Genomic DNA, 21,632 nt, shown 5'->3' with positions numbered 1-21,632 from the left:
TTTGGAAGCTGGCCAACCCATCTTGACTGCATCATAGAGAACAAACAATGTATCTGTTTTACGTACTGTTGATGTTCAGGCTACATAAATGCGGAGTGCGCGTACCACATCCAAAGTAGCTGGAGTTCCTGCACCTTTTGATAATACCGGAACTACGATTGGTTGATTGATGTGAAAAGAAGATACCAACTTTGGTAGGAAAGCGGGATATGTCCGAAGTTCCGCTCTATCATCATGAAACACCAGATACGGTGGCTTGCATGACAAGGCACCCAATTCTGAAACACGCCTTGCTGAAGCTAAGGCTAGAATAAAACTGTATTCCAAGTTGGAAACTTAACATCCACTTGTTGTAAGGGTTCAAAAATTGAAGACTGTAAAAAATCTAAAACCAGATTCAAGTCCCATGGCGCTGTAGGTGGTATAAATGGAGGTTGTACTCAGAGGACACCTTGCAGGAAAGTGTGAACTGTTGGTAAAAGGGCCAAATGCCTTTGAAAGTAAATTGACAAGGCAGAAACCAGCACCTTTAGTGTAGATAAACGTAGTCCTACATCTAACCCAATCTGTAAAAATAACAAAAGACGGGATAACTTGAAAGATGATGTTGGAAAATTCTGAGCTTCACACCACCCTATATAGGCACGCCAAATCCTGTGATAATGAGCTGACGTAACTGGCTTTATAGCACGTAACATGGTTGGTATAACCGATTCTGGAATGCCCTCTCATCTCAAAAGAGCGGTTTCAATAGACACCCATCAAACTAAGCTGCGCTAAATCGGGGTACAGGAACGGACCCTGTTGTAGCAGGTCTGGACGTAGCAGGCGCGTCCATGGATCATCTGCGAGTAGACCTCATAGATCCGAGAACCAGGCTCTCCGAGGCCAATGAGGCGCCACTAGTATGACTGTCGTGGACTCTCGGTTTAGCAACTGAGGAAGCAGCGGAAAAGGTGGAAACAGATACACAAGGCTGTACGGCCACGCGATTGTGAGAGCATCCACTGCCACTGCCTTTGGATCTCTTGTTCTGGGCACATCCTGGGGTGTTTGATGATTTTGGCGAGATGCCATTAGATCCACCTGTGGGTAACCCCACCGCTGTACCAACATCTGGAACACTTCTGGATTTAACACACATTCTCCTGGATGAAAATCCTGACGGCTGAGATAATCCGCCTCCCAGTTGTCCACTCCTAGAATAAACACTGCCGACAATATCACTTGGTGATGCTCGGCCCAATTCAGGATTCGAGCAACTTCTCGCATGGCCATGCGACTTCGAGTTCCTCCTTGTTTGTTGATGTATGCGACTGCCGTCGCATTGTCTGACTGAACCTGGACAGTCTGAGACTGGAGCATGTGCACTGCCTGCCGCAGCGCGTTGTAAAATGCCCTGAGTTCCAGGACATTTATTGACAGTAATTTTTCTCGGTCTGACCAGAGACCCTGAAGCTGACAATTTTGGACCACTGCTCCCCAACCTCGTCAGAATTATCCAATTCCAGACTCTGAATCTTTTTTTCCTGTGGTGAGATTGTGTACTCTGAGCCACCAGAGTAGTGATACTCTGGCTCTTGGAGACAACCGCACCATCTGATGAATTTGTAGATGCAAGCCTGACCACTAAGCGAGAACATCCAGTTGAAAAGTATGTGAGTGAAATCTTCCGAACTGGAGTGCTTCGAAAGACGCCACCATCTTTCCTAACAGTCGAATGCACAAATGCACCGAAACTGTCCGTGGTTTGAGCACTAACTGTACCAGATGACGAATACTTTGTGCTTTCTGTTGTGGCAGGTACATTTGTCGATCCACCGGATCGAGAATCATTCCTAGGAATTGAAGTCTTTGAGATGGAATCAGGCTTGATTTCTTGAAGTTGACAATCCAACCGTGCTGAACTAGTGCATTGTACATTAGTAAGGCATGTTGAAGGAGTATCTGTTGAGACGAAGCTTTGATGAGCAGATCGTCTAAGTACGGAACTATTATCACTCCCAGGGATCTGAGATGAGCTATCATCACAGACATCACTTTTGTGAATACCCGAGGTGCTGACGAGAGGCCAAACGGTAGTGCCTAAAATTGATAATGGTTTTGTTTTACTGAAAACCTTAAGTACACATGATGCGATGGCCAAATTGAAATGCGTAAGTACGCATCCTTGAGATCCAGCGAAATCATGAATTCCTGTGGCTCAAAACCTGCAATCACTGACCGCAGGGATTCCATCTTGAATCTGTAGTAAGTGATGTACTGATTGAGCCCCTGTATCGGTCTGACAGAGCCATCTGGCGTTGGTACTACAAAAAGACTGGAATAATAACCTTGACCCTGTTAATGAACTGGTACTGGAACCAAAACTGCTGAATCTACGAGAGACTGAATCACGGTCTGCAGAACCGCCTTTTTGTCTTCTGACACAGGCAGACCTGTCTTGAAAAATTGCATTGGTGGAAGACAATCAAACTCTATTTTGTAACCTTTGAACACTAAATTGCGGATCCACCCATCTGTGGATGTCTGAAACCACGCCAAGTGAAACGTCTGAAGGCGTGCTCCCACAACTGAAGATCCGAGATGGGCTGGAAGCCCGTCATGCCAATGGCTTGTCATTGGTCTTAGCGTCCTGACAACGGTTAGTGGTTTGTTGAAAACCCCGTCCTCTACCACATCTACTGTGTATGGTTGTTCCTCTAGCACAGCCTCGAAAGGACTGACGTCTAAAAGATTTGAACGCTGGTCCAGAGTATTTACATTTAGGAACCTGGGTAGGCAATGGTAGGAAAACAGACTTTCCCCCCGTGGCCTGAGAAATCCATTTGTCCAATTCAGGACTCTGTCTCCGCCTGCCAAGAACGCAGCCAAAGTGCACGTTGTGCCGCAACTAGTGAAGCTGAAAGGTGAGAACTAACCTGGCCGACATCCATAGAAGCCGTACCTAGATACTCAGCAGATTCACAGATGTGATCAGCCAGAAGTATAAGGTGGTCTTCTTGTAGGCCCAACTTGAGCTGTGTTGCCCATGCAACTACAGCCTTGTTAACCCAAACGCCAACCAAAGCAGGTCTAAGCAACACCCCTACTGCTGTATACATTGACTTTAGCATAGCTTCTAGCTTACACTCTGACGGGTCTTTAAGAGTCGTAGAAGCTGGTACTGGAATAGTTAACTTTTTAGAAAGTTTTGACACCATGGAATCCACAGCCGGTGGATTTTCCCATTTAGACGTCATAGACTCTGGGAACAGGTAGCTAGAGAGAAACCGCCGAGGTATAGAAAACTGTTTATTCGGAGTCTCTGAATAAGGAAAACACACCGGTGTTCTCTGTCTTTCAGCAAATAACACTTCATCATTTGAAAGAGGTTCTTCAGTCTCCGTAAAATTTTGAATTTGACGTACTGCCCTGATGAGATTAGCAATGGCTGGGCTATCAGTAACCTCACTATCTGACTCCTGGCCCAATTCACCCTCCTCATGTCCTTCTTGCGATATCAGGTCTGGCATTGAATCGTCAGAATGCAACATAGCTAAAACTGGTAAGTTATAAGACAAATTATAACTATTTTTCGGAATTGAGCTAGATTTGGACTTTTGTAACCCTTGCAAAGTCCTGGACATCTCCTGAGCCCCTTCTGGTATCTCAGGAGGTATTACCCTAGCCTCAGATCTAGCCGCCTCACACGCCTTTCATGCAGCGGCCAATTCTGATTGTAAACCAGTCATCACATCCACCAGCATCGCCCAAGGAGGATCAGGGCAAGGGTTAGTATTTGTAGCCGTATTTGCAAGACATACTGTGCATGTGGTAGTTCCATCAGGTAACACACTCTCACAGACCTTGCAGTTAAGCTGCTTTTTTGATTTTGCATTAGCTTTACTCATTATGTACACAGACAAACAAGTGGAGAAAGTCAGACAAGTCCCACGAGTCACTAAAAATGTATATAAAGTGTGTATAAGCCCGAAGTGCAGTGCAAGTGGGACACACTACAATCAGTGAAACCTGTGCTGTCCAGAATTCCTACTAACACCCCTGCTCCTCCAGTGGCCGAGTGTTGTAGGACAGCAGTAAACTTCCTGCAAGAAGCAGGAAGTTGAGTTAAAATGGCGTCCAGCCATGTGCTTGCACCTGTGCAATATATATATACATGCATGAAATAGCTATGTAAAATAAAAAACATCTATATCAGGTATTGAATATACATAAGCACCTCACATATAAATACAATAGATTCCCTGTGTATTTATAAACAATTATGCACTTCCCCAGCTCCCTTATAACATGCCTGGGTTATTCTTCTGCTAGCTGCAGTGCCGCTGCGGGAGTAAACCCCCCGCGATCCCCCCCCCCCAGTGTGTAGAGAGCGTTGCTGGCAGACCGCGGCAGCAGCAAGCACTGTCCATGGTCCGAAAGTGAGAGGCGAGCCACGGCAGCATGTAAGCTGTCCGCGTCCATGCAGGACCTGGCTAGTGGTTAGCAGAAGCTAACCGAGGGAGCATCAGTGGAGCAGTGGAGGGTGCCCAGCGGCAGCTGCTAGGCAGTCAGCGGCTGGGAAGTGGGCGACTGGAAGTGGTGGCGGCTGGCGCCCAGCGGTAGCTACTGGGCAGGCTGCTGCTAGGGAGACAGCAGGGGGACATGACATGTACAATAAAACTTTACAGTCCCCACATGGCAGGTGGCAGCTTGAGCTGACCACCCTCACTGCCAGCAATATATAACAAGTGAGCGGCGGCAGTGTGAGCTGCCTAACTGCTCATTACTTGAGATTAGTGGAGGCAATGATGGGGCTTCTCTTCACAAGCTCTGTCCAGCTCCTTCTGCAGCCCCAGGCTGCAATCAGCTCAGCTGAATTTGGTCTATGGCGGTGCTTTTCTCCTGAGCGCCGACAAGCCAATAGCTGCAGTCAGCAGCACCAACAATCCCAGACCCAAGCTTCTTAATAAGCTGGGATGGGATTAAGTGTAAAAAAAAAAATAGAAATAAAGTGGGGAATCCTCCACGTGTGTCTATCCCGACTGAGCACAGAAAAAAGACTGAGGTACCTTTGGGAGTAAAGAGGGGGTGGAGAGTTACTAATTTAAATATTTAAATGTACCTATCCCTGCTAATGCCCTGTCCATATCCCAAGAGTACTCCAGTGACCCCTAGTGGATGAAAAAGAAATACCTAGCTTAGGAACGTGTAAGGGCCTGTTAGTAGGGTTGGAACGATCTAGGGAAGGGGATGAAATCAAATTAAAATCTCCACAAATTATGAGGTTTTTATGTCTATTGGGAATCAATTTCGATAAAAGAGAATGAAAAAAATTGTTTGTTATAAATATTCGGGGCATATACTGTACATTACAAAGGACATAAGATGTGTCATATATGGATATATCCATGATGACAAGTCTGCCATTGGGGTCTACATCAATATCAGTTACGGTAAGGGGTATATTACGCTTAGCAAGAAGAACTACTTCTCTAGATTTAGAATTATAGGGTGCTGCGGCAATCAATGACCATTGAAGCATCTTAAGTTTTAGGGTTTCAGATTGGGTCAAGTGAGATTCCTGCAGACAGGCTATATCAATATTTTGTTTTGATAGATATTATAAGATCTTCCGTCTTTAGGCGGGGGAATTGAACCCACCCACGTTTAGTGACCCTATGGCTTTTTCAATCATTTATATATAGAAGTGGCGGGAGGTTAAGTAATAGAGATCTGTAACCAATGGAGAGGTTAAATACCTGGTGTACGGCAAGGAAGGGGGGATAGGAGGGGGAGGAACAAAGGATAATCCAAACAAAGTAAATACAAATACTTAACATGTTTGAATAACCAAACAGAAATACAGTGAGAAAATTGAAACAAACAGCAATGAAATCTGTTAATACAAGGAAAGCACAGCATCCCTGAGGCATCACCGGTCATATCTTTTAACATATCCTAAAAGTAGATTACCGGTATATGGGTAGAAAACTCAAAGGTACAATCTTAATAGGACTATATATATTCAAGTATATATAAACCTGAAACAGGGAAATTGGAAATGAATAAAATTAAATTTAAGATCTCTGGAAAAGTGTAGTCTGAAAACATGTTCAACTATGGGTAATTTCAAGTCTGTTAAGACCATTAAGACATAAAATTTTGATAAATATATCTGCATATCGTGTTAATATAAGAGAAGCCAATGCCTTGGTATAATATGGTATGAGAAAGGGCGTAACCACGTGTGGATAATGGACCAAAAAAGACATTATATAAAGCTCAATATCGAGAGTTTTCAAAACCTTTAATTATTATGAATAGACACCCTGGAATTATAAAATAAGGCATTTATGAAAAACAATAACATGATAATGTTGAAAGCAATAAAAGTCAGTTTAGATTTATAAACTAGAGACTAAACTATTATGTCACCCAATTTAAATAAATATATTAGTATTAGTACATCACTTCCGCATAAGAGAGAATATTTGCTAATATAAGTCGTGATATGAGGAAAGGCTTAATAACATATTAAATACAGATAGAAAAGACAATGGGGTCAATTCTATTCAGCGACAGTTGAAAAGCGCCGGGAGTTTGCTCCCGACGCTATTCAATTCAGCTCCAGTTAAGTCGGCGATGGCCCGTTCTCGCATTCTCCGACTTAACTACCCGTGGCGATGCTGATTCCCGACAGAACACTTTTGTTGGGTTTCTTCTCTCATCCCCCGGGGATGAGAGAAGAATTCCCGACAATTGCGGGTAACTAGTCGCTGATTTGAATAGCATCGGGAGCTAATTCCCGGCGCTATTCATCTGTTGCCGAATTGAATTGACCCCAATATATATAACAAATTAGTAAGAATTATGCATAGCTAGCAGTATGACGAGCCAGCAGCCTGGAGTTGTAAAACAAAGCTTCAATGAAAAAACAATAATATAGTAAAGCTGTAAGTAGATAAATATCACCATCAGGCGGGGGTATCGGCAATGTCTGTATGATCATTGGGAAATTCCTCATACAGATAGACCTCAGCGTCTTTCGGAGATGTGAAATCTATAGGAGAGTCACCTTCAAAGATTCAGAGGTTTGCAGGATATAGGAGTGCGAACTTGCACTTTTCAGAGACCAGCTTTGAGCAGATAGGGTAAAAGGCTTAACAGGCACGGGTAAGCTCCGCTGAAAAATCTTGGAAGATGTAGAGGCGTTTGTTTTCCCACATCAGAGACCTGGTCTTGCGGGAGGCAGTCCAGATAGCCAGTTTGTGCAGGTAGTTTAAGCAGCGGAATAGTGTTACATGTGGGCGAGCATCGGCAGAGCGCGGCGGATGACCCACACGGTGCACTCTTTCAATAACTAAGTCTTTACAGGGATCAGCTATTGCCAAGAGTGAAGGAAGGGTAGTCTGCACAAATATAGTCAGGTCTGCGCCTTTTACCAATTCCGGTAAACCTACCAGGCGAATGTTATTTCTGCGCAATTAGTTTTCGGCGTCCTCCAGCCTATTCCTAAGTTGGAATTTTTCTTTCTCAAGACGAGTTATAGCTATCTGTACTGCAGCCATATCATGGCACAAACTGCCAATTCTGTTTTCATTCACACTGACTCTATGAGTAAGATGATGTAATTGCTGGATGATGTCGGCCACAGCTTTGGAGAGAAGAGAAGTCATAGGCCCTCATTCCGAGTTGTTCGCTCGTTAGATTTTTTTGCAACGGAGCGATTAGTCACAAACTGCGCATGCGCAATGTTCGCAGCGCGCCTGCACCAAGTAAATTAGCACAAAAATTTGGTATTTTACTCACGGCCTAACAAAGTTTTTTCATCGTTCTGCTGATCGTAGTGTGATTGACAGGAAGTGGGTGTTTCTGGGCGGAGACTGGCCGTTTTATGGGAGTGTGCGGAAAAACGCAGGCATTGCATGGAAAAATGCGGGAGTGGCTGGAGAAACGGTGGAGTGTCTGGACGAATGCTGGGTGTGTTTGTGACGTCAAACCAGGAACGAAAAGGACTGAACTGCTCGCAGTGGCAGAGTAAGTCTCGAGCTACTCAGAAACTGCAAAGAAATTTCTATTCGCAATTCTGCTAATCTTTCGTTCGCAATTCTGCAAAGCTAAGATTCACTCCCAGTAGGCGGCGGCTTAGCGTGTGCATTTCTGCAAAAAGTAGCTAGCGAGCAAACAACTCGGAATGAGGGCCATAGTACTGGTAATTGCATTTACCAGGTCAGCATAAGTAATAGGGGAGTCTGGTGAGTGTTGAACATGTGAAGCCTAATGCACTGGGAGAGGTTTTTTAGCTGCTGGGGAAGCAGGCGGCGTTATTATGCCGGGTGCCATATTAGAGTTAGCACTGTGCTTCACCTGGTGCGGTGTCTACGAGGCTATTAGCGGCTTTGCGGATGCACCCGTGGCCAGGAATTTATCCATGTAATGCCGGGAGAGCCACGCAGAGTGGTCCCGTCCCGGTGGAAGCTGACAGGCAGCCTTGACAAGTGGAAATGACCGGGTGAGCTCCGGAGCTGTGCGTGCTGCTACCTTACAGCATGGAGCCGGAACTGGAAGTCATATATCATTTTACTAACATATTTGGCACACAAATTCAACACTATTTGAATCCCTATAATGGAAAGTTTTCTGAGTCAGTGCTGTTAAATTCCTAAATTTGGGTGATTTCTCTTAATAAAGACAGTCTCAAACAACAGACTATTAGGGAAGATGACGGTATTAAGAGATAGGTAAATTAGTATTGGACCGAAACTCCTTTCAAAATCTGCAGTTATTAGCGAATCCTAAACTTCTCTTCTGTGATTGTAGTGTTTGGGGTCACATCAGTGTAAACTGAGTTGAACTGTATTTCCTGAGTTTAGTATTAACAGAAACAGAGATAACGTTGCTGACCTATTTGCTGAGTTACTCTTTGCACTAATAATAACAGGTAACACTGCTGTTTTATATTCTGAGGTAAATTGCCAGTGCTGGGTACTGCTATGTACTAAAATAAAATGGGAAGGGGTAGGGGGGCAGTTTGGGTTGGTTGCCATTATGCTGGGGTACCAGTGTTTTTCCCTGCTATAACATCAGCCCCCCAATCTGTGCAGTACTACACCCAAACACACCTACCGCAGGTCTATTGTTTGTGCAGGTTTCCCGTCATTTTATGGTTGGTTTTAAAACTGATCATTAGTAAATCTGTGTATCCTTTTCTTGTCTCTTGAAAAACATTATTGTTGTTCCGATATTCTAAACAGTTCTAAAGTCTGCATTTTTGGTCAATGATAGATGAGAAGAAGGAAGGAAAAGTTAGATGGGAAGGAGAGGAGGGAGAGGAGAGGAAGATGGAGGGAGAGATGTTAGGTGGAGAAAGATGTGAGGAAGAGGGGGAGAGAAGGAGATGGGTGAGTGAAAACAGGGGCAAGAAATAAGAATGTGGGATAAGAGAGAGGTAAACAACCCTACAACAAGAAATGACAAAACCAAAAAATTATTATATTTAACCAAAGGTAAAGTTGTAAATCAAATAATTCAGCGACTGGAAACGCCAAGCTTAATAGTCTGTACTTACCGTATTATGTTTTCCAAATAAACAGGTGCAGTTATAAATAATACAACTTAGATATTTTAGGTTTATGATCTAGGAATAGGCCTGGAAAGCATAGTGTCAATCTTTGCAGATGATACTAAACTGTGTAGGGTAATTAATTCAGAAATAGATGTGGAGTCTCTGCAGAATGACTTATCTAAACTTGAAATCTGGACGTCTAAATGGAGAATGAGGTTCAATATAGAAAAATGCAAGTTTTTATGGATTTTGGGACTAAAAACAAACTTGCATCTTACATATTAAACGGGGAAAGTCTAGGGGTAACAGTTTTGGAAAAGGATTTGGGGGTACTCATTGATAATAAACTTAATAACCGTATACAATGTCAAGGCACAGTAAAGAAGGCAAGTAAGGTGTTAGCGTGCATAAAACGGGGAATTGAGACAAGGGACGAGGATGTAATTCTGCCGCTGTACAAATCATTGGTACGTCCGCACCTGGAATAATGTGTTCAGTTTTGGGCACCAATGTATAAAAAAGATATCAGTGAACTCGAAAGGGTTCAAAGGCGAGCTACTAAATTGATTAAAGGGCTAGAGGGACTGGATTACTAGGTTGAACATGTACACACTGGAAAAGAGGAGACTAAGAGGAGACATTATTAATGTGTTCAAATATGTGAAGGGACACTACAAAGAGTTATCAGAGGAATTATTTATTAAAAGAACTCTGTTTAGGACACGTGGGCACTCGCTGACGCTGGAGGAGAGAAAATTCTGCATGCAACGGAGGAAAGTGTTCTTCACTGTTAGTTCAATAAGGATTTGGAATTACTTGCCAGGGAAGGTGGTAATGGTGGACTCTGTAAATGCATTTAAAAGGGGATTGGATGAATTTCTGATGGAAGAGGATATCCAAGGTTACAACATTTAAAATATTGACGTTGTTAATCCAGGTGTAACATGATTTGTAGTTGTTAACTAGTCATAAAAGATTCTTCAGCAGGTACAGTAAAATCAACTCAACTTAATACAAAATACAGGTTGAACGCGATGGGCATTTTGCCTCTTTTCAACCTCAATTACTATGTTACTATGTTACTAGATTTAGGGGTGGCCAATCAAACCTCCTTATATGCACCATAGATCTCACCACATTTTCCCAAATGCAAAAAACCTACTCATATGGCCCAAGACTTCTCAATTTTCCACTTACATGTTACCAGATGTGCCCATATAACTCTTACATGCACAATAGACCACCCAACATGCCCCTTACGTGGCATCAGACATCCCCACAAGCACTTTACTTGACATAAGACCTTTCCATGTGACGATTGGATGCCATCAGACCTTCCACAATGTCATGTATATGTCCATCATATCAACCCACATTCCATCACACCTCTTCACATGCTCTTATATTCTAACAGACTCCCTCCACATTTATTCCACATTGGCCAAAAAGTATACCAAGAACCTCAAATTTGCTCAATATTATATTGCAGAGTTTATTATAATTATATTGACTAGCAGTTCTTGGTATTGTGGAATGTGCTCCAGAACTATATTTTTTCCCTCCACATTCAAACGGATCCCTGAACATGCCATAACATGTCATCAGACTCTCTCCACATGCCATCAGACCACTTCAATTGCCACTTCCATTGACATTACATGCCATCAGACTTCTTCCACATGCAATTAGGCCCCTTCCACATGACAGCAAGCCCACTCCACATATAATAATACCCACCCTAACATACAATCAGTCTCTCCCCACATGCCATCAGACTTCCCCACATGCCATTAGTCTCCACCACACATACCATTAGACCTCTCCCCATGCCCATTAAAATTTAATCAGGTGTCTTCTTGTGCCCTTTATATGCAACAAAATGTATACCCACATACCCTAAAACATATTTCATGTTCCCTCCTCCACTTATTATTACTGTTTCTGCTTAAGACTAAACTGGAGTCCATACAAAGAGCAGAAAGGTGCAACAGCAACACACTCTCCACTCATTGCCTCTAGTGGATGATTTGTTTGAGCACTGTGGCCTGACTTGCTGGCACCTACTTTTGACTTGGAAGTGTGCCTGTGTCAGCCGTATTAGGACATCCCCTTCTGCTCAGACTTTGTACTATTACAAATGCAGCCATACCTGCATTAGCTTTTAAGCACTGCAATGCTGCACAGTGTCAGTGCAAGATCTCAATAACACTTCTCTACCATTGTGCCACATTGCCAAAGTAAGTATTAGTTTTTACATTAAAAATGAGTTACAATTCCATTGCAAATGTAATGTATACTTTCTAATTATTAATTATCAATAGTGAGGGGACTCTGATATTTCCAGGGCAGGTGACTCTTGTCATGTAGAGGGGTTTGAGTGACAGTGGGGAAGTTGGAGTTTTGCAGTACATGTGTGATCTGCATTTTGGGGTTATTGGAAGCAGTTTGTGGTAAATCAGAGTTGCGCGTGGAAGTGTGAGTAGTATGTGGAGATATGAGGCATGTGGGGCATTGTGTTCTATGTGAAAAGTCTGAGGGTCATTTTTGTAAGCACTCAGGGTTCTATTCATGACATAGCAAAAATAGTGAAGTGAGCCTGTGGAGAATTTGCCATTGGCAACCAATCAGCTGCTCCGTAGAATTAAGATGGGTCCACATTTATCTTGACCTTTAATAGGATTAACTGAGACTTGCCAGTCAGAATTAATCCTCTGCTGTAATGACTTAATCCTCTGCTATATTGTTCTCTGTATTGTATTGCAGCTGAGAACAATAGATAAAGGGTGTATGCTAATAAGTCATGTTGTGCCTAGGCACAGAAAACTAGTCAAGATAACCGTGGACCCATCTGTAAATAGTATGTAAATTATAAATGTTACTTCAATGCTTGTTAGTTGTAGAGATGAACGGGTTCGGATCCCAGCGAACTGAACCTCCCCCCGAACATCCCATTCCGAACATGGATCCGAGTCCGTCTTGGGACTTCCCGCAAAACTCGGAAACCAGAACGAGACAAAATGTCATCATCCTGCTGTTAGATTCTAACGGGTTTTTGATTCCATATATACAGCCACGTCACCGCCATTTTCACTCCGGACTTGGAGAGTGAGGGAGACAGACCTCTCTCTCTCTGTGGGTGGTGGTGTCAGGTGGTGTTAGTGTGTGCTCTGTCTGGGTGCTGCTGCAGTCACTGTGGTGTACCTGTGCTGTGTTAGGGGTGCAGTCCTGGCTGTCCTGGATGTCCTGTCTGTCACTGGTGTTTCATGTGCTGTTACGGCCGGGTTCTGAAGCTGTACATGTGTGTTACTGTCGTGGCTGTCACTGTCGTGGCTGTTGTACAGGGTGCAGGGGCACTGTCCTCCTCCTGTATGCTGTAAAATATAGGGGTGCTGCTGGACCTGTATGTTGTAAAAATTCAGGGGTGCAGTTGTTAAAAATTAAAAGCACACTGCTCCTGTATGTTGTAACATATAGGGGTGCTTCTGTTCTAATAACATTACACTGGCCCTGTATGCTATAAAAATTCAGGGGTGCAGTTGTTAAAAATTACAAGCACACTGCTCCTGTATGCTGTAAAATATAAGGGTGCTGCTGTTCAAATAACATTACACTGGCCCTGTATGTTGTAAAAATTCAAGGGTGCAGTTGTTAAAAACTTAAAAGCACACTGCTCTTGTATGCTGTAAAATATAGGGGTGCTGCTGTTCAAATAACATTACACGGGCCCTGTATGTTGTAAAAATTCAGGAGTGCAGTTGTTAAAAATGACAAGCACACTGCTCCTGTATGCTGTAAAATATAGGGGCGCTGCTGTTCAAATAACATTACACTGGTCCTGTATACTGTAAGAATACAGGGGTGCTGTGAAAATAAAGGGGCACTGTTCCGTGTGCTGTAATAATAAAGGGGTGCTGTCCTCTGAAATGGACAACAACATTTTGGAGGAAAAAGTTCTTAGTACTAGTGCTGAAGCTGCTGCTGCCACCAGTCATGACATTGATGATGCAATTCCATCAACGTCGTCTACTAAGGTTGATGCCCAATGTCATAGAGGACATGTAAAATCCAAGAAGCAAAAATTAATAATCAGAAAAAAAAGATATTTTCTGATGAGAAATGTAAAATTGACAATACTGTATGCCATTCACGACACAAAGTGGCAAGGAAAGGCTAAGGCCTTGGTCCATGACTGGTGGCTCAGCTTCTCATGAGGATGGAAGACCTCCTCCCTCTCGAAAAAAAAAATTTAAGCTTGTTAAAGCACAGGAAAAAACAACTGCGCGTTCAGAGATATCACAAATCCCCAAGGAGTGTCCAAGTGTGTCCGCGGTTGTGATGTCTAGGCCTGACCTTCCAAAGACTGTATGGAAAGAGGAGCTCCTACCACCATTTGTATGCCCCCTGCAAGTGCTGGGAAGAGCACCACCAGTCCAGTTGCTGATATTGAGGACATAGGTGTAGCTGGCACTGAGGTGGAAGTTGACGGTGAGGATTCTGATGGTGATGTGGTTTGTTTGAAAAAGGCACCAGTGGAGACAGTTGTTGTCCATGGGATGAGAAAGCCCATTGTCATGACTGGGCAAAATACCAAAAAAGCCACCTCTTTGATGTGGAATTATTTCTCCACAAATCCGGACAACAGGTGTCAAGCCGTGTGTTGCTTTTGTCTATCCATAATAAGCAGGGGTAAGGATGTATACCACCTAGGAACATCCTCCCTTATACGTCACCTGCAGCACATTCATCAGAAGTCATTGTCAAGTTCAAAAACTTTGGGTAAGAGCATAAGCAGTCCACTGACACCTAAATCCATTCTTTCTCTTGTACCCAAGCTCCTGCAAGCCACACCACCAACTCCCTCAACGTCAATTCCTCTTCAGTCAGGAACGTAAGTAGTCCTGCAGGCCATGTCACTGGCATGACTGACGAGTCTTCTCCTAACCGGGATTCCTCCGGAGGATCCTTGAATGGTACGCCTACTGCTGCTGCTGCCGCTGCTGGGAGTCGATCGTCATTCCAGAGGGGAAGTCGGAAGACCACTTGTACTACTTCAATTAAGCAATTGACTGTCCAACAGTCCTTTGCGAGGAAGATGAAATATGACAGCAGTCACCCTGTTGCAAAGTTTATTACTGAGGCCATAACAACCAAGCTGGTGTTAGATGTGCATCTGGTATCCGCCATTAGTGCAGTGGGATTTAGCCAGTTGATGGATGTACTGTGTCCCCAGTACCAAATCCCATCTAGATTCCACTTCAATAGGAAAGCGATTCCCGGACTGTACAGGGACATTAAGAAACGTATCCTCAGTGTACTGAAAAATGCGGTTGTACCTACTGTCCACTTAACCACGGACATGTGGACAAGTGGAGCAGGGCAAACTAAGGACTACATGACTGTGACAGCCCATTGGGTAGATGTATTGCCTCCCGCAGCAACAACAGCAGCGGCAGCAGTAGCAGCATCTCACAAACGCCAACTCATTCCTAGGCAGGCTACTCTGTGTATCACTGATTTCCGTAAGAGGCACAATGCTGACAACCTCTTATGGAAACTGACTGACATCATCACACAATGGCTTACCCCACTTAGACTCTCCTGGGAATTTTTGATATCGGACAACGCCAGCAATATTGTGCGTGCATTACATCTGGGCAAATTCCAGCACGTCCCATGATTTGCACATACAATTAATTTGGTGGTGCAGAATTTTTTGAAAAATGACAGGGGCGTGCAGGAGATGCTGTCGGTGGCCCGAAAAATTGCGGGCCACTTTCGACATTCAGCCACTGTGTGCCGAAGACTGGAGCACCATCAAACACTCCTGAACCTGCCCTGCCATCACTTGAAGCAAGAGGTGGTAACAAGGTGGAATTCAACACTCTATATGCTTCAGAGGATGGAGGAACAGCAAAAGGCCATTCAAGCCTATACATCCACCTACGATTTAGGCAAAGGAGGGGGAATGCACCTGACTCAAGTGCAGTGGAGAATGATTTCCGTGTTGTGCAAGGTTCTCCAACCCTTCAAACTTGCCACACGTGAAGTCAGTTCAGACACAGCCAGGTCATTCCCCTCATCAGGCTTATGCAGAAGCAGTTGGAGAAATTGAAGGAGGAGCTAAGACGGAGCTATTCCCCTAAGTATGTGGGACTTGTGGATGGAGCCCTTCATTCACTTTGCCAGGATTCAAGGGTGGTCAATCTGTTGAAATCAGAGCACTACAATTTGGCCACCATGCTCGATCCTATGTTTAAAGCCTACGTTGTATCTCTCTTTTCGGCGGAAACAAGTTTGCAGAGGTTCAAAGACCTGCTGGTGAGAAAATTGTCAACTCAAGCGGAACGTGACCCATCTACAGCTTCTCCTTCATTTTCTCCCACAACTGGGGCTGCAAGGAAAAGGATAACATTTCCGAGCCTACCCGCTGGCGGTGATGCAGGGCAGTCAGAGTCAAGTGTTGACATCTGGTCTGGACTGAAGGAGCTGCCAACAATTACTGACATGTCTACTGTCACAGCATATGATGCTGTCACCATTGAAAAAATGGTGGAGGATTATATGGGTGACAGCATCCAAGTAGGCATGTCAGGCAGTCTATATGTATACTGGCAGGATAAAGAGGCAATTTGGATACCCTTGCACAAACTTGCTTTATTTTACCTTAATTGCCCCCCCTCCAGTGTGTACTCCAAAAGAGTATTTAGTGCAGCCAGTAACCTTGTCAGCGATCGGCGTAGGAGGTTACTTCCACAAAATGTGGTGAAGATGATGTTCATCAAAAGGAATTATAAATTCATCCAGGAAGTCCTTTACCAGAAATTGCCTACAGAAAGTACACATGGACCTGTGATGGTGGATTCAAGTGAGGACAAATTAATACTCTTTGAGGAGGAGGAGGATGTACACACTGAAAGGGGTGAGGAATCAGAGGATGACATCTTGCCTCTGTAGAGTCAGTTTGTGCAAGGAGAGATTAATTGCTTCTTTTTTGGTGGGGGGATTAATTGCTTCTTCTTTTTGTGGGGTCCCAAACAAACCAATCATTTCAGCCACAGTCGTGTGGCAGACCCTGTCGCTGAAATGATTGGTTTGTTAAAGTGTGCATGTCCTGTTTATACAACATAAGGGTGGGTGGGAGGGCCCAAGACAATTCCATCTTGCGCCTCTTTTTTTCTCTTTGCATTATGTGCTCTTTGGGGCCTAGTTTTTAAAAGTGCCATCCTGTCTGCCACTGCAGTGCCACTCCTAGATGGGCCAGGTGTTAGTGCTGCCCACTTGTGTCGCTTGGCTTAGTCATCCAGCGACCTCGGTGCACCTCTTTTCTTTCTTTGCATTATGTGCTCTTTGGGGCCTAGTTTTTAAAACTGCCATCCTGTCTGCCACTGCAGTGCCACTCCTAGATGGGCCAGGTGTTTGTGCTGCCCACTTGTGTCGCTTAGCTTAGTCATCCAGTGACCTTGATGCAACCTTTTGGCCTAAAACCAATATTGTGAGGAATAGACTGTTAATAAGTGGAAATGAATTTTATTGAGGTTGATAATACTGTAGGATCAAAATGCAGTGATTTTAGCTGTTTTTATGTTTTTTTTTTAAATCATCCAGATCCAAGACCAAAACTAAAACCCGAAAGGGTGGTTTTGGCAAAACCAATCCAGATTCAAAACACGAGCGGGAATCCAGATCCAAAACCAAAACACGAAAAGCGTCCGCCGCACAACTCTAAATTTAGTTGCCATGTTCAACTTCTCCAGTGGCTCACTTCTCCACACTTTTCACTGCTTTATGAATATACCCCTCAATTACCAGTATGTTTTTGAAGTGTGGGAGTAAACCTACGCAAACACAGGAAAACAAACAAACTCCACACAGATCAACCATGAACGGGTATTGAATAGCTGATCTCAGTACTCAATAAATTGTCAGATATGAGGTTGCAGAGATCCTTGTGGGGCTATTTTTTATTGCTGAGACTAAAGTGAACGTGTGACCCTTGAAGTGTTTCAGTTGTCCAATCAGTGGTCTACAGTGAATAACCCTTCTTGTTCTGTGTCTACATTGTAGTTTTATTCACAACCACCCATCTGCGACAATGGACTTAATTGGAACTGGAACTCTTTTTCTGGTTCTCTGCATCACCTGCCTCGTATTCCTCTTCATGTATATTGAGAACAATAAGTGGAAGGACATGCCGCCTGGACCTACTCCGCTTCCTCTCCTGGGAAACATCCTACAGGTGAACATGAAAGAGTTGCCTAAGTCATTAGTAAAGGTGAGAATTTAAATATTCTATAAAATAAAACTGTTAATCTAAGAAAATGTAGTATGAACCTAAGGATGTAAGGGCATGTATGGTGGCAGAAACATTTAAGTCGTGAACCCTTCAATCTAAAATTCAGTTTGAAACATATTTATATAACATTATTACATTGAGATATTTGGCGAAACCTACATGCTGTTTATTTAATAGACACATACTTTATTCTGCATTTTCTATCTGCATTGTTTCTGTGTGGTAGCAACAGTGTATGAGATAATGCTAAAAGAATGTTTATGAGCTATTAGTATTGTCAATCTTTCTCAGCGTTAAACAGGTCTAGACCTAAGGCAACTACATTTTATTATGATTAAATATTAATATATCACGCAGCTGTATACAGATAATGCAGGTTCCATGGTTATTTATGATCTTGATATATTAACTTTCACAAAATTAGTAATATAGGGTATTTGGACTACATGTTAGGCAAAGCTCTATGACTGTACAGTTTAAACAAAGAGCAACAATATATACAGAAGTCAAAATAAATTATCATATGACTACAGTAGTTACATTGTTTATGCATAATATCTTAATGCCTAGAATACTCAACCTATTTTTCTTTTATTTAAAAAAAAAAAACAGTAGTGCACGCAGGGGGCAGGGTTCTGAATACCCAGAAACCTACCCATGACAGAGGATAGAGAGTGGGCACAATATTACTAAGGGGGTAATTCCAAGTTGATCGCAGCAGGATTTTTGTTAGCAAATGGGCAAAACCATGGCCCTCATTCCGAGTTGATCGGTCGGTATTTTTCATCGCATCGCAATGAAAATCCGCTTAGTACGCATGCGCAATATTCGCACTGCGACTGCGCCAAGTAATTTAACAATGAAGATAGTATTTTTACTCACGGCTTTTTCATCGCTCCGGCGATCGTAATGTGATTGACAGGAAATGGGTGTTACTGGGCGGAAACACGGCGTTTTATGGGCGTGTGGATGAAAACGCTACCGTTTCCGGAAAAAACGCAGGAGTGGCTGGAGAAACGGGGGAGTGTCTGAGCGAACGCTGGGTGTGTTTGTGACGTCAAACCAGGAACGACAAGCACTGAACTGATCGCACAGGCAGAGTAAGGTTGAAGTTACTCAGAAACTGCAAAGTAGTTTGTAATCGCAATATTGCGAATACATCGGTCGCAATTTTAAGAAGCTAAAATACACTCCCAGTAGGCGTAGGCTTAGCGTGTGTAACTCTGCTAAATTCGCCTTGCGACCGATCAACTCGGAATGAGGGCCCATGTGCACTGCAGGGGAGGCAGATATAACATGTGCAGAAAGAGTTAGATTTGGGAGGGTTATTTGTTTCTGTGCAGAATAAATACTGGCTGCTTTATTTTTACACTGCAAATTAGATTGCAGATTGAACACACCCCACCCAAATCTAACTCTCTCTGCACATGTTAAATCTGCCTCCCCTGCAGTGCACATGGGGGTAATTCCAAGTTGATCGCAGCAGGAAATTTTTTAGCAGTTGGGCAAAACCATGTGCACTGCAGGGGAGGCAGATATAACATTTGCAGAGAGAGTTAGATTTGGGTGGGTTATTTTGTTTCTGTGCAGGGTAAATACTGGCTGCTTTATTTTTACACTGCAATTTAGATTGCAGATTTAACTCACCACACCCAAATCTATCTCTCTCTGCACATGTTATATCTGCCTCCCCTGCAGTGCACATGGTTTTGCCCAACTGCTAAAAAATTTCCTGCTGCGATCAACTTTGAATTACCCCCATGGTTTTGCCCATTTGCTAACAAAAATCCTGCTGCGATCAACTTGGAATTACCCCCTAAATCCTGCCAATATGATGCAATTCCATTACAATTGTTTCATTTTGCCCACGCTCCCTCCCAAAAGTCCTGCAAATCGCAGAATTGTGTTGATGGGGACAAGGGTTAGTAATATTGCACCTGTTCTCTTTCGTGTGTGTGTGTGTGTAATGTATGTATGACATGACATACTGTACATGTGTGCGTGTGTATATGTTTGTATGTGTGAGTGTGTGTATACAGTGTACAGTATAAGTATATATGTGTGTGTACAGTCAGGGCCGGTTCTAGACCTTGTGGTGCCCAGGTACAAGTTTCCTTTGGCACCACGCGCCACCCCCCCAGTGCAAAACAGGGGTAGTGCGCATAAGTGGGTTATTACACCACAGAGTAGTGTCTGTCAGTCACATTACACCACACAGTAGTACCCCTTATACACATTACGCCAGGTAGAGCCTCTTATACAATGCAAGAAAAACAAAAACACAGGAAAAACAAAAACCTGATTCATGCCCTTAACATTATTTGTCACTTTTCCTCCTTATCGTAATGCCCATTCCACATTGTGCCATACACCGTAATGCCCATTCCACATTATTCCACATACCATAATGCCCATTACACATTATGCCACACACCATAATGCCCATTACACATTATGAAATACATCGTAATGCCCATTATGCCATACACCGTAACACACATTCCACGTTATGCCACACACCGTGACGCCCATTACACATTATGCCACACACTGTAATACCCATTACATATTATGTCACACACCGTAATGCCTATTACATGTTATGACACACACCGTAATGCCTATTAACACTTATGCCACACACTGTAATGCCCATTACATGTTATGCCACTCACCGTAATGCCTACTACAACTTATGCCACTCACCATAATGCCCATTACAAGTTATGCCACACCATAATGCCCATTTCATATTATGCCACACATCGTAATGCCCATTCCATATTATGCCACACATCGTAATGCCCATTCCATATTATGCCACACACCATAATGCCCATTCCACTTTATACCACACACCATAATGTCCATTACATGTTATGCCACACATCATACTGCCCATTCCACATTATGCCACACACCGTAATGCCCATTCCACATTATTCGACATACCATAATGCCCATTACACATTATGCCACACACCATAATGCCCATTACACATTATGAAATACATCGTAATGCCCATTATGCCATACACTGTAACACGCATTCCACGTTATGCCACACACCGTGACGCCCATTACACATTATGCCACACACTGTAATACCCATTACATATTATGTCACGCACCGTAATGCCTATTACATGTTATGACACACACCGTTATGCCTATTAACACTTATGCCACACACTGTAATGCCCATTACATGTTATGCCACTCACCGTAATGCCTACTACAACTTATGCCACTCACCATAATGCCCATTACAAGTTATGCCACACCATCATGCCCATTTCATATTATGCCACACATCATAATGCCCATTCCATATTATGCCACACACCATAATGCCAATTCCACTTTATACCACACACCATAATGTCCATTACATGTTATGCCACACATCATACTGCCCATTCCGCATTATGCCACACACCGTAATGCCCATTCCACATTGTGCCACGCACCGTAATGCCCATTACACATTATGCCACACACTGTAATGTACATTTCATATTATGCCATACACTGTAATGACCTCTAGCATCTGTCTCCCTGCTCTCCTCCAGATGCTAGAGATCAAGTGGGACCTCTAGCACCCAACTGTCTCCATTAATGGTGTCGGCTGCAGCAGGCACCCATGCAGCCCGTGGTGCCTGCTGCAGCTGGGGTGCTGTCCTAACGTCTGTCTCCCTGCTCTCCTCCAGATGCTAGAGGTCAAGTGGGACCTCTAGCGTCTGACTGTCTCTCTTAATGGTGTCGGCTACAGCGGGCACCAACGCAGCC

General features: G+C 43.5%; 1 protein-coding gene across 2 annotated transcripts in view; it reads left to right on the top strand.

The window, feature by feature from the left end:
• The first annotated feature begins 11,703 nt into the window (after positions 1-11,703).
• LOC134949284 (cytochrome P450 2C18-like) overlaps positions 11,704-21,632 on the top strand; it is a 108,358-nt gene continuing 98,429 nt past the window's right edge. For both annotated transcript variants that reach the window (XM_063937782.1, XM_063937783.1), the window contains exons 1-2: positions 11,704-11,787; positions 17,615-17,822. In XM_063937782.1, coding sequence (XP_063793852.1) covers positions 17,643-17,822 — 180 coding nt within the window. In that variant the 5' untranslated portion in view covers positions 11,704-11,787; positions 17,615-17,642. The remainder of the gene's footprint in view (positions 11,788-17,614; positions 17,823-21,632) is intronic.

Source organism: Pseudophryne corroboree, chromosome 8 (genome assembly GCF_028390025.1).
Source record: "Pseudophryne corroboree isolate aPseCor3 chromosome 8, aPseCor3.hap2, whole genome shotgun sequence".
Classification (NCBI taxonomy): Eukaryota; Metazoa; Chordata; class Amphibia; order Anura; family Myobatrachidae; genus Pseudophryne; species Pseudophryne corroboree.
The sequence above is the reverse complement of the archived record's forward strand: the minus strand, read 5'-3'. Positions and strand labels throughout refer to the sequence as shown.